The sequence below is a fragment of the Fulmarus glacialis genome, unplaced genomic scaffold (assembly GCF_000690835.1).
Source record: "Fulmarus glacialis isolate BGI_N327 unplaced genomic scaffold, ASM69083v1 scaffold8515, whole genome shotgun sequence".
Lineage (NCBI taxonomy): Eukaryota > Metazoa > Chordata > Aves > Procellariiformes > Procellariidae > Fulmarus > Fulmarus glacialis.
In genome coordinates this window covers 1-12868 of record NW_009211108.1, presented here as the reverse complement: position 1 = coordinate 12868, position 12868 = coordinate 1, and the positions used below count along the sequence as shown (strand labels likewise).

General features: G+C 42.3%; 1 protein-coding gene across 1 annotated transcript; it reads left to right on the top strand.

The window, feature by feature from the left end:
- The first annotated feature begins 8782 nt into the window (after positions 1-8782).
- LRRC18 (leucine rich repeat containing 18) lies at positions 8783-9571 on the top strand. The gene has a single exon (XM_009577402.1). It carries the CDS (start codon positions 8783-8785, stop codon positions 9569-9571), a length of 789 nt encoding a protein of 262 aa, XP_009575697.1.
- The last annotated feature ends 3297 nt before the right edge of the window (positions 9572-12868 follow it).

The following is a 12868-nucleotide window of genomic DNA, read 5'->3' as shown; positions in this document are numbered from 1 at the left end:
GCTGTTTCTATTCTGAAGCCTTATTCTCAAAGGCTCATGCTTTTCTGAAGCATTCTGAAAATACTAGCTTGAAAACAGAGGCGTCTCAGTCTCTATATCATAGATACTCTTTTCACATAAAGCACTTTGAAACAATATAGTCCTTAAAAAATGGGTTGCTGTTTTTATAATTTTTTAAAAAATAGTAATAGAGTAAATACGGTTTTTCCACTTTCTTTGTTCTCAAAATGCAACTTTTAACTGAAACTTTAAACAAAAAACAAACCACCTGAAGGCAGATTCTAAACGGGGGAATTCACCTGAAAATGTGAAATGGTCAAAGGTTCTGAGCAAACAAAAGTAACATTTCAACTACACTGATTTGGAAGGTGTGTCACTACCTGACTTGCTCTTGTCAATTCCTAGAGACCAAACTGAGACAAGTGACAGCTTCTGGATTAAAGAAACTTTTGATCTGCCAAAGTAAACAGGGTTACTGACGTGATATGATATAACTGGTGGTAGGAGATGCTTTTCCCTTTGAGTGTGCAACTTTAAACTAATCCTAAGGTGCCAGCTCAGAGACAGGATTACTAACTTCCTGAAGTGTAAGGAAATCAGTTCAGCCATAGATTTTAAACTGCTACATGTATAACTATCTGCTGTTTTGCACTCTTGTACTCTGTATTGGATCACACCAGAAATCCACAAAGCTAGGCTTAAAGCAGCCTCAAAGATTTCAATAAAACACCGGAATGGTCTATGATCATTATAGTTTTATTGAATTTGCAGTAGTAAATTCTTGTAAACTACCTCTCATGATTATGAATCATTATTTTACTGCCTATTCACTCCTGGACCAGTTAATAGGGTACATAAAGGAAAAACACTACAGTTTATTCAACACAATATTTTATTCCTTGCTTAGGCACTCTCTTCAGAGAAAAATGTGTATCTGAGGGAAGGATTTTGCATAGCCTAAGTAACAACCTATTCCATGAACAAACATGAAACCCAGGACTAATTCTAGCTCATGGTTTACAACTCCTAAGCTTTGTTTAGTTCTCCTCCTAAGCATATGAAACCTAACAATAATAGGCTATACTTACTTACTTATACTTACTCACTAACAATGACAGGCTATATTTATAGAAACCAGGCAACACAAAAAGGTGTAGTTCATATCTGATATGGGGAAATAGGATCTTCACTCTTTGTCCAAAAAAATGAGTAGATTATATGATGGTCTGATTTGTAAATCAGAAGAAAGTCCATTGACTAGAGTAGAGTTATGGTGGGTTTGCACCCCCAGTTCGAGCCACACGTAGCTCAAGAATGTAGGAATTCTAAAGCAGAAAACAGATACCATGAGCACTTACCCTTTACAATTCAGCCCTCTCGTACTGTATGTAGATTTCACAGAGCTTTGCCCCACTGGCCTTTGTAAGGTCTCCAACAGACATTTGGAACTCAGAAAGAATATCTCAAAGGGATGGAACAGGATCAGGATTCCCGGCATTATCTGAAGTGTGGTTGGATTAGGGTGTTTGTCACAGAGGGACTAGGTTAGGTTCTTCCCTTTCCACAGGGGCAGACAGACTCACTAAAACTGCCCAGGTTTATTTTGGATTTACAGCTGAGTTAGAAAGCAGGGGGTTACGTAATGTACAAACCTGCTCAATCCATCAGTCCTCCAACATTTTAAAGTGAGAGCATTATAACATACTACACACAGAACTAAACTGGGCCAGTCTGTGTGTATGTTATGCAAATATACAACATATATGTTGCCTTGTGGGTGCCATGACCCTCTAATGGAACTCTTGCTCTGCTTGTCACAAGCCCTAAACAGCTAATAAGGACTCTACAAGGGTCAAAACAATCCTCTCTCTGCTGACTTTGGAAGCCGCTATATAACTCAAAGAGGTTGATGAGTTCACCATGTCAAGAAAATATGCAAGGCTAAATGTAGTCACTCCCCTGTAAGAGCCATCCTTCTTGTCTCAGGGGACCAGGAGGGATGCTCCCCCTCCAAGTCCCCAGAGATCTGGAATTCTGCAATCTCCCTTGTCGACTTGCAGGGGCTCAGAACATGAATCACATTACAGGCAGCTCAAGCCTATTCCTCCCTTCTCCTTGGTAATCAATCAGCATCCCTCCAGCCAACACCTCTCTAGCCAGCACAGCAAAAGCTCAAAGCAGATCAACTGCAGCTATCCAACCGCAGTTAAGTGCATTTAAAAATAAATAAATAATCAAAGGCTGGTTTGGAAAAGAAACAGGAGAAGAGCTTTATAAATGTAAATAACTAAACTTCAGGAGGGGATGAAGTTATGTGAAGTCACGAGAAGTACCTACATATCTATCTATACCTAAATCTATAAGGTATTTGTAGGGCACTAGCCATGGCAGAATCTAAGCATGATGTGTACTAATGATGATCCACCTTTGGCTACACTATGCGTAAGGGATTTATTAATCCCTCTTCCATTAACATCAGACTATGATCTCACTCTTGTGATAGCCAGTGCTCTCCATTTGCTAGAGACAGGTGGACCTCAACCCATTTGGAGATTCATTGCAGATGAGATAATCTCAAAGGATAGGATTTTGCTCCCCTGAAATTAATACTAAAATTCCAATAAACTTAATTGGGTTCTTAAACTTCACAAGGCTGCTTTCATTTCCTTTTTGTCTTCCATCCTCCAGACTTCTTAAGTCTGCAAAACAGTGCCAAGGCTCTCCTAAAACCACTTTTTTTAAAGAATCTTTGCAATTACCAAAAACATTGTGAGGAAAATCCCCTTCCTGGTAAGCCATAACCTAGGTCCAAGTCCTACTATTAAAAGAGGAAAGAAGAGGTCAAAAGGAATGTCAGCTTTCCCTGTGAAACAATCAAGTCTCTCTCAGACCTCAGGAAAGTGCTAGGTTAGATCACTTTAGAATAAAGGTACAGGGTCCTCCTTGTTTGATTGTACCAGTCCACCTTCTGGGTATTCTCACCTTGTGCTCAAACAATAGAGATATAATACAAAATTTACAAATAAGTATAATATTAAAGTAGGGCTCCTTAAAGTAGGATGTCTTGAAGGGGCTAGGGAAGGAGAAAGGAATCTCCCTCGTTTACAGAACATTGTTTGCACTGTGTGTATTCACAGGCTTAAACCAGACAAAAGGGTAACATCTCCACTGAGGAAACGCTGCACCCAGGCACACTTCAGGTCGTAGAAGAAAAACATCATGTAAATTCAATTAATTTGTTGAGGTGAGCAAAATGGAATTTCCAACCCTGGAATCAGGCAGGCACATCAACATTATCAGCTTCTTTATGCCAATAATATCCCCGACCCATTATCAGCAAGAGAAGGAACTCAGTGTTGCATCTCCTGTGAACAATACCTACCACAAAACACACAGCTATTTGTCTTCCATAGTTCTTTTTTCCCAGATACTATTTTGAAATTATTGCAATCAGTTACAAAAAGCTGGATCTCGGTAGTCCCAGTCACAGAGACAAATTCCAGTAAATTCACAAGGGGAAATTGTTATACCAACTGCACTTTTGAAGGGTCACAGATAGATGAACACAATATGCAGCTCATAACCTCTCTGCTGCACCGCTGAATGAGCCTTCCCCCCTCTCTCCATATCTATCTGATCTGGCACGTGCTAAGGATGGTATCACAAATGTTGCGAGTTTTAACACACACATACAAGTATCTCACACTGTGTTACAGTCAAGAAAAATTAAATAGCCAAATTACTAAAATGGACAGTTAAGGCAACATTAGAAGCTGACGAACAGCTTCTAACCAGATCCAGATGCTTTTTCTTTCTGCATAATTTGAAATCTAACGTTTCCAGGCACTGCATGCCGTTCAGTTCTTTTCCCTCCAGCTTGAACTTGCATGCTGGAACCAAACATTATGCTAATGATCTCCAACGACCTGGCATTGCTGTTGCTTAGGAACAAAAGTTTCACAGGCTGTGGAAGGAGGATTGAATAGAGAGACCCTGGAGCTGGGGAAGTCCTTTTTGCCACTCCTCCTCCCCCTGCACACTCACATACACAAGTTTCTTGAAGGGCTGCCATTTTCCATCAAGGAAGTACGATTCAGAATTTGCAGGACTGTGAAAAGGCAATTGTCCTGTGCTTGCCTGCTCACGGCTTTATTTACAGACTGAAAGACTAATTTATTACTCAAAGAAGAGTAGACAGAGGACAACTGCACAGTAACAGACCATGAAGGCTCATCCCACACTACTGAAAAAACGAAGCAGCTTGTGACATCTGTACCTCGCCTTCTAAGTCTTCCTAGCTGCTAGCCGGTAAGATCTTATGCAGGGGGGAAGTCTGGCAGAATTGTTAAGATGAAACAATATTTTTGTTTATTCTTGGTGGGCCTTGGTTTTGCAAGTGACCTTGCATGTGTGATAGCACAGTGGCTCTGAAGTGATCTAGAAAAGTAAGAAAATTAAGGAAGGAAACCTCTCTTTATCTATTTGGTCATGGCAGGATTTAGTTTAAATCTGGCTGTTAGCAAGAGACTGCATTTAAGATAGTCAGTGAATTAACCTCTCTTCCACAACAGGTCGTATCCAACAACAAAGAAATGGTAACAGGCTTGTAAGCAGGGAAATAAAAACCTACTCTAGCTGGAACTGCTTGGCTTCATGCAAAATCATTCACTGTACGAATGCTGATTTTGAGCTTTATATGGAAGTATTTCCATAGACCTATTCCATGGGTGAATTAGAACATGTCACCTCACTGCCTTCCTGCCCCCAGAGAGGTGCAGGGCATGCGTAGCTCCGCTGGGCTTGGCAAGCCTGCTCTGTAATATGCAGACTTCCACGGGGAAAGACAGAGGAAACTTTTTCTTCAGGCTAGTTCAAGATGGGATCAAGATGGTTCTGTGCAGCTTTGGATGCAGTGAAGTAGGAAGCAGCAACCTATGCAAGAAAATGAACAGGCAGAACCACAGAGGAGGAGGTCCTGAAACACCCAGACAGTGTCACAGGCAGAAGGCCTATTCTGCTCCTGCCAGCCTATGCTGAGAAAGGAAGAAGAAAGATTCAGGAAGAAGAGACTGCATCATCAGAATCCAAATCTGTGTTCTTCTAGGATTGGATCTTCTTCTTTGGACAGGCTTAAGCTACAGTGGGTCATGACTGGGCCCCTATGCAGGTGCTTAAGTGCAGATAAGGAGTAATCTCCAATCCTTCCTCGACTCAGACAGACACTGACAGTCCTAGTTCTGATGCTCAAGGTATGTTCCCTCCCCACAGCTCCCAGCAACACAGAGCACCACAGACAGCATGATGCCCTTGACACACATTTACTATGCATTTCTCTATCAGGTCAGCCTCAAAGCTCTGGGCCTGTGAAACACTCCTAAAGCTCTGGGGTTAGCCCTGGGCTTTCAAAAGCCCAATCCAGACCGAAGACTTTACTGAAAGAGTTTTCTAGTCAAGGTCCTCTTCAGTGAGATCTTACCACATAGAAATGCAGCAGCCCCACCCTTGGGCAAAGGCTTGCCAGCAAGTCAGAGGGTGAACCTGGCAGTGGGTGAGGGTTTAGAGAGAATGAGTAAAGAGAGTTCCCTCTTGTCATCATCATTTCTTAGGTAGTAGGGCAACACATGTACCTCTCCCTCTGCTATCCCAGGAAATGCACTGCGAGCATGAGATCGAACAGGCATAATTAACATTCATAGCAAGGAGAGCTCCTGTGATTCCTGATTTTTTAATATCAGTGGCTACAGAACTGGAGCCCTCTTATGTGGAGCTAAAAAATATGAGACGTGGCTAAGTAAGCTCCATTATCTTCAGCTATAGCCCTGTGAAACACTGGTAATTAGTTTACAAGCATGCAGAGACAAGAGACCTATTCATCCCTTCAAGCTGTCTGGTGCACTGCAGTGTTTCTGCAGACCTCTAATGCTAATCCCTATCTTTGGGATTGCAAATCACCTTTTTGTAAGTTTGAAACGTGGTTCCCCCTTTTACCCCAAAGGAAATAGCGCTTGGAAATTGTGAGCACTCCCTAGGGACTCATGTTTTCCTGATCAGCGCATCTCAGAGGTCCACAGTAGGATTTTAAAAAATCCGACTAAAGGAGGTGGTTAAATCTCTTTGAAATCTGTGCATTATCCAGTGCATCATACAAAGAGATCTGTATTTAGGAAAATGACACTGATCTGTTTGTTTCGACTTCTTGAAAATCTCAAAGGTCCAAGTTCAAACTTTCTAACAAGTTGGCAAGGATTATTGACAGAGAAGTACCCAAACCCAAAAGGTTAAACTCTACTGCTATATTCCTGGCAAGCCTCCAGCACTCAACCCAGCTCCCTCTAGTGCTCCCAGGCGCACAAAGCACCGAGGGACACCAGCACTGGGAAGCAGCATTAACAGACACCTGCAGAACAGGCTGGTTTTTTGGCTAGCTGGTATTTTTAAAAAAGGAAACTGTTTTGAATCAATGTTTCCCCACTGGATTTTAAATGAAAAGTAATAGAAAAAAATTACTAGGAAATGAACAAAATGTTTTCTTTCTGAGAATTTTAGAGTTGTTTTAAAAAGCATTTTAAAAGAAATTATCATTTTGAATTTTTTCCTTGCGGCTCCCCTTCATTTCTTTTAAAGGCATACTTGGCTGAAAAACTTCACTGATCAACATGCACTGAATGTTTTGGTCAACTCATCCAACACAAAATTCAAACAAAAAGAAAGTTGGACCCCAAAGTCACCAGGTTCACATCCATTGCAGGAAACAGTCTCTTTCCATCCTGACAAAGTGTAAGGAAGCTGCCCCGTAAGTCTTTTTCTGAAGCATGGTAGTCACCCCCTCTGTGAACCAGTACGGGACTCAGGGTGTCCTGTACCAGCAGTAGGGCTCTGGCATTTCCCAAGCAGCTGAACTTTTTCTTCACAGAATTGCCAACAAGAATATTGCATCAAATCCTTAAAATGAGTGAATTGCTATTAAAAAACCCTATCTTTCTGATCTCCAGAACTTCATACCCACTCCTGGGCAAATTATTTAAGCTAACATCAACAAAGGTGGAAAAAGTGCTTAATTTTCCACTGTAGAGTACTTTGCTTCAGTTACCAGTCTACACTATGGAAAGAATAGCATTGATATTGCCCCTGGTGCACTGTAAGGTTAAATACAGCAAAGATTGAGAGGCCTTCAGATGTAATGATAATATGGCCCTGTAAGGACTGGTAAGAGACAGAAACATGGGAGTGACAGACACAGAAAGATTTAACGGTGTTTAAATATTTTTATATAAAATAACAAAGATTCAATTTGGGGGTCACACTGTGCTGCTTTCAGGATTTTCTGAAGCATCTGCCTCATTACAGAGCTCCTGGGAGGGTGGGTAGTAACTGGCAGAGATCCCCCTTGCTTTTGCGTTATTTTTGGCTATGGCACGTAATTGAAAAGGAGCTGAAATGCCTTAGTTGTAGCCTGAGCTTCCCCTTCATGTATTTGCACATGATTAATGAGCAGCCAAAAAGCCTGAAGGGTTTGTAATGAAGCCTTTCTAATAGGGAAATGTATTGTAGACAAATCCATATTTTGTCCCAAACAATCATTCATCAAAGCTGCAATTTGACTCTTTACAATTAAATGCCAGAGCACCTGGACCATCCTGAGATTAGCCAGCTGTAACCCATGCTCCTCTCCACGCTCTGGCTGAGACAGACATTGTCATCCATTTCCAGGGAATCAGCTTATTTCCTTTGTCACTAGTCATAATTAGCAGCTGTATTTGATGACCTTCGATTAGAGAGACAGTTCACAAAACCTGAGACTACAGTGGATGACTACTCATACAGGCCTCAATTCAACAAAGCACATAGCACATGCTGAGCATCAGTATGAGTCAAAAGTCTGACCAGAACATCTACATGCATTTTTCAAGGGTAGGGCACCTTTGCAGTGGGAGTCCATCTATCCCATAGCATGGATGGAAAGGCAAGGTTAGAGTGTCCAGAGTCTGACCTTGAAAGCACAGGAGACACTTACCAAGGCCTGGTTTAACATGTCATTAAGCAGCACTCACACAGACACCCTGTTGCAGTCTGCTCTGCAGTTGATGTGTGAACTGCAAATAGTTCTGGCAAATCTGGGAGCCCACTATGTTCCTGAGGTCCTGGTTAAAACAAGACTCTTAATCATTTGCTTTAAATATTTAATCTTGCCAATAGCGTCCAGAGCCTAAGTCTCAGGTCCATTAAACAGGATGTTTAACCAACCTGTCAACAGATGCCAGGCCTGAAAAAAAGGCAACCTGTTGGTCTGGTAGAATAAGTACAATTTTGGATAGCTTCTTCTAGTGCAGTCCCTAAGGACTGGATTGAGACCCACAATACGTTTTGCTCAGGTCCTCAAACGGCTGATGGATAACAACACATTTCATTCAGTTTCGTTACATGCTGAGCTCAAATCAGCATCTAGGGATGAAAGACAGCAAATTTCTCCCACTTGTAATTTCACCCTGTAATGCAATATAAGTGTTACAATGCAATAAAATAATATTGTAAATTATTAGAATTTCACCTACTCAAAATGCTTTCAGGAAGAACTCTCAGAGTTGCAGCTTCAGGGTTGAAAAGTCCTGACCTTAAAAAAAAAAAGACTTCTGAAGAGTCCAGCAATCACATGTTAATTTATAACTATGTGATTATTTTGTTTTTAATTAGGGAGTAACAGCCACTGCTTTCAGAGGCTTTACTGGAGTTCCCACACTTCATCCACAGAGTCTGGTGTGTCTGTCTATCTCTCAGTGGAGAGATGGCCAAGGGGAAAGCAAAAGGTCAAAAAGGGAAGAAGATCACCTTGAAAATTGCCAAAAATTCCATCCGGGTATCTTTTGATGGAGGGCGCCGTCTTGACTTAAGCAAGATGGGTATCACCACCTTCCCCAAGTGCATTCTGAAACTGGCTGACGTGGATGAACTTGATTTGAGCAGAAACATGTTAAAAAAGATTCCAAGCAGCATCCAGAAGTTCCAGAAACTGCGCTGGCTAGACCTGCATAGTAATCAGCTTGAGGACCTGCCCGAGGCAATAGGTACGCTTCAGAACCTTTTCTACCTCAACATATGCAACAACAAGCTGACCACCAAAAATCTGCCAGAAGAGTTGAACCTTCTCAAGAACCTGCGTATTCTCAACCTTGGCTTGAACTGTCTTGACAGTATTCCCACCAATCTTGGGGCCCTGAAGGAACTTAAGGAGATAGGTCTCTTTGACAACGCCTTGACCACCATCCCAAACAGTGTGAAAAAGCTCCCCAAGCTCAAGAAACTGAATGCAGAAAGAAACCCTTTCCCAGATTCAACAAAGCAAGAAGAGCATGCTGACTCCATCAAACGCATAGAAACACTTTACTTAGTACAAGAGAAAGACCTGTGCTGTTCCTGCCTGAAGATGTGTCAGGATGAGAAGGACAAGCTGAACAAGTTAAAGAACGCGACACCCAGGACCTCAAAGAAGCCAAGTTTCCCTTTACTCCTTACACCCAATTCCTCTGCAAAGGATAACCAAGAAGAATGGAGATTAAGAGGCAAACATCCCTGAAATATACCAAGGCACTCCACAGACCATGTCCCATGAAGTCCAATCCAAGCTAATAAAAAGCTGACCTCCTTCCTCCTCCCTTTTCCTGCAGTTCTCTTCCTTTAAAGACCTACTTAGTTTTAGAAGCAGCAGATCTGTGTGGTCTCTGAAACAAAATCCAAAACTAGAACAGATGTATTTTCGGGAAAGGGTGCATTTGGGAAAGGAAGGACTATTTCCATCTGGGCCTGTTTCTACAACACGTTCTCCATGTTTGGGTTTGTTTGGGGTTTTTTTGGTCTTTTGTGTGGGCATATGTCCAGTGAAGGAATCTTCAAAAAGATAAGTTTTTCTAGTAACTCTACTCCCAGCACTGAGCCCCAAACATTAGTTCTGTTCATTTTCATAGGGCGAGACACAGTTAAACTAGTCTCAGTAAATACCATTTGGAGGAAAAGGAACAGACCTGGGAACCTTCTGCTGCTGGTGGCTGCCACCAACCCCTCAGAGAATCTCAGATAGAATCATAGAATCATAGAATCATTAAGGTTGGAAAAGACCTCTAAGATCATCAAGTCTAACCATCAACCCAACACTATCATGCCCACTAAACCATGTCCCTAGATAGGCACTGTCAGTGTAGGAACCATGAGCCCATTCCAATTCAGCAGAGGCAGCGCACACAAATGTTATGCTCAGGAGTAACTAAGCAGTGCAGACACAACGCTTAGAGCTAAACAACCAGTGGTCCTGTTTGCCATCAAGGGGCCAGACTCTGCATAAGCAAGTTCTCTGGGATTTTGGGTGCTACACCTGAGTGCAGTGATCTCTAACTTGCACGACACAATGAGCACCACTACCCATATTCATTGTGTTTTGTCTGCCTCTGAGTCTCCCCACGAGGAAGATACAGAAGGGAGAAGGGGCAGGGAAAAGATCACTCTTTTTAAGGGTCCTGGGCATATCACTTAAGCAGTGACTAAGAGAAGAAGTGACCCTCTTCCATGATCCAAGAGTCAGCTAGTGAATTGATGAAACCAGGTCTGGTGTCCCCACAGTACTTTTAGCTTTGTGTTCACATGTGCACATGCACGTGTGCACCTGAGCACGCACATTCACTTGCTCAAATCACATCCCTAGGGCAGAGTGTGCTGACAACTTGCAAACAGCAATATACAGGTACAAGCAATGAGCAGATTATAAAAGCAGTCAAGCATGACACGAGAAGAGGTGCTGGCTGTGGCCATAGTAACATATGGTGGTGGCAAACATTTAAGTATATTTAAATGAAGAACAGAGTGCCAGGGGCAAAGTACTCAGTTGTCCAGTAACAGCCCACTTTAATTTTTTAAATGGCTACAGTAAAGCCTGGGAGTCAGAACTCCTGTGTATTATTCCTATAGACTGGGTGGAAAAACTGATATGGGGTTTCCCAGAAATGCTACTACCTCAATGTCATATGATACATCAAACTAGTAATTTCTTCTTTCCATGCTTCAGCTGTGCAGTTATTAATAGTGTGTCTGGGCAAAGAGCTTAGTCTGGCCTGCCTCCCTGTCTCAGGTAGGGCAGGAAAAGCTGGGATGCTATGGAAGACAGCCATTGCTGCCTAGATGGGGAAGGAGCCCCTTGTGCTGCTCTTGAATTCTTCTAACTCAGAAACGGCTCCAGAATTCAAAAGAGGGAAAAGTTACTCCTCAAGTCCTCAGTCCTTCAGTTCCCAGACTGGAGTTTGGTAAAGGGAAGCATGCCCACTGTGGTCATTTTCTCTAACTCTCCACTTAAGCACAACTTTTCTGGGATCATTACTTAGGCAATGGCACTATGTTTATTTTATTTCAACTCATGCTGTAACAAGCTATGCCAAATACATTCTCAGAGTGAATAAGGTACACAGGGTCCTCTCTCAGACAATGGAGTAAAACTGAAGGCAGAGCCTTATGGGATTCAGGACAGGCTGCTTTAGACATAGACATACAGCCTGCTTCCATCTCTGACATCAAACATGAGTCAAGTGTTTCTCACAATAATCACAAGCCCAGCTAAAGCCCAAAGTTACTGCAGTCATAGTGCATCTTATCTCAAGACATTCCCACCCAGCAAGCACAGGCAAAGGAAACTCTGGGATGTTACCAGTTACTCCACACAGAATGCACATCATACTTCATAGAGTCAACCACCACCTCTGGCATAGGTTAGGCTCTAGCCAGAGCTGGTTGCATACTGCACTGATACTTTTTGCAAGCTGATGGCTGGTACTAAGGGGTGAAAATGTTCACTTACAAGATAGGTAATGACCTACAACAGGTAGAGTGAAAATTAAAAAAAGTACAGCTGACACAGGCCACAACAGCTCACAGGGGCAATCTGCCCCTCAGGTCTCCAAGTATTCCAGCCTCCAGGCAATCATTTCAGAGGACACCAATTAGGCACAGGGTTGTGTTCCTCAGATATCCAAATTGAGAAGAGTTACAGGTATGCAAGTAACTCAAGGTCAGCATGAAACATGCTCTCAATCACCTCCCACTAGAAGAAAACTTTTTTTTCCCTGCAGTGGTAAATCTGAGGGACAACAAATTGGAATCTCCACTGCACAGTTACTCTAAATGCCAAAACATCCATGTGTACATCTATCACTGTCTGCCCTAATCACGCAATAAAGAAGCCATTATGCAGAATCATTATGGATTAGCTCTAACCTCACCTCACTGACTGTCTCTTTCCCACACTAACCATCTGTGTAGAGTTTACCAATAAAGTCATATTAAGGAGGTAATAATTATTAATCAACTATGCACAGTCAGCTACTCAACACGTTCTTCATGTCTTCATCCTGTGGATGCTGTACACTAGAATGCTTTTTGGAGTTCTGGGGACACCTTTGAATCTTTAAAATAGGGGGCATGAATAGGTAGGTTTCTAGATGCTTTTTTTAAGGTGCAACTTATTCACACAATTGCACTACTGTGCTGGTTTGGGCTGGAATAGAGTTAATTTTCTTTCTAGTAGCTGGTATAGTGTTGTGTTTTGGATTTAGGATGAGAATAATTTTGATAATATATTGATGTTTTAGTTGTTGCTAAGCAGTCAAGGACTTTTCAGCTTCTCATACTGGCCTGCCAATGAGAAGGCTAGAGGTCACAAGAAACTGTGAGAGGGCACAGCCAGGACAGCTGACCCAAACTGGCCAAAGGGATATTCCATACCATATGACGTCATGCTCAGCATATAAACTGGGGGGTGTTGGCTGGGGTGCGGCCGCTGCTTGGGGACAGACTGGGCATCGGTCGGTTGATGGTGAGCAATTGTTTTTCATTT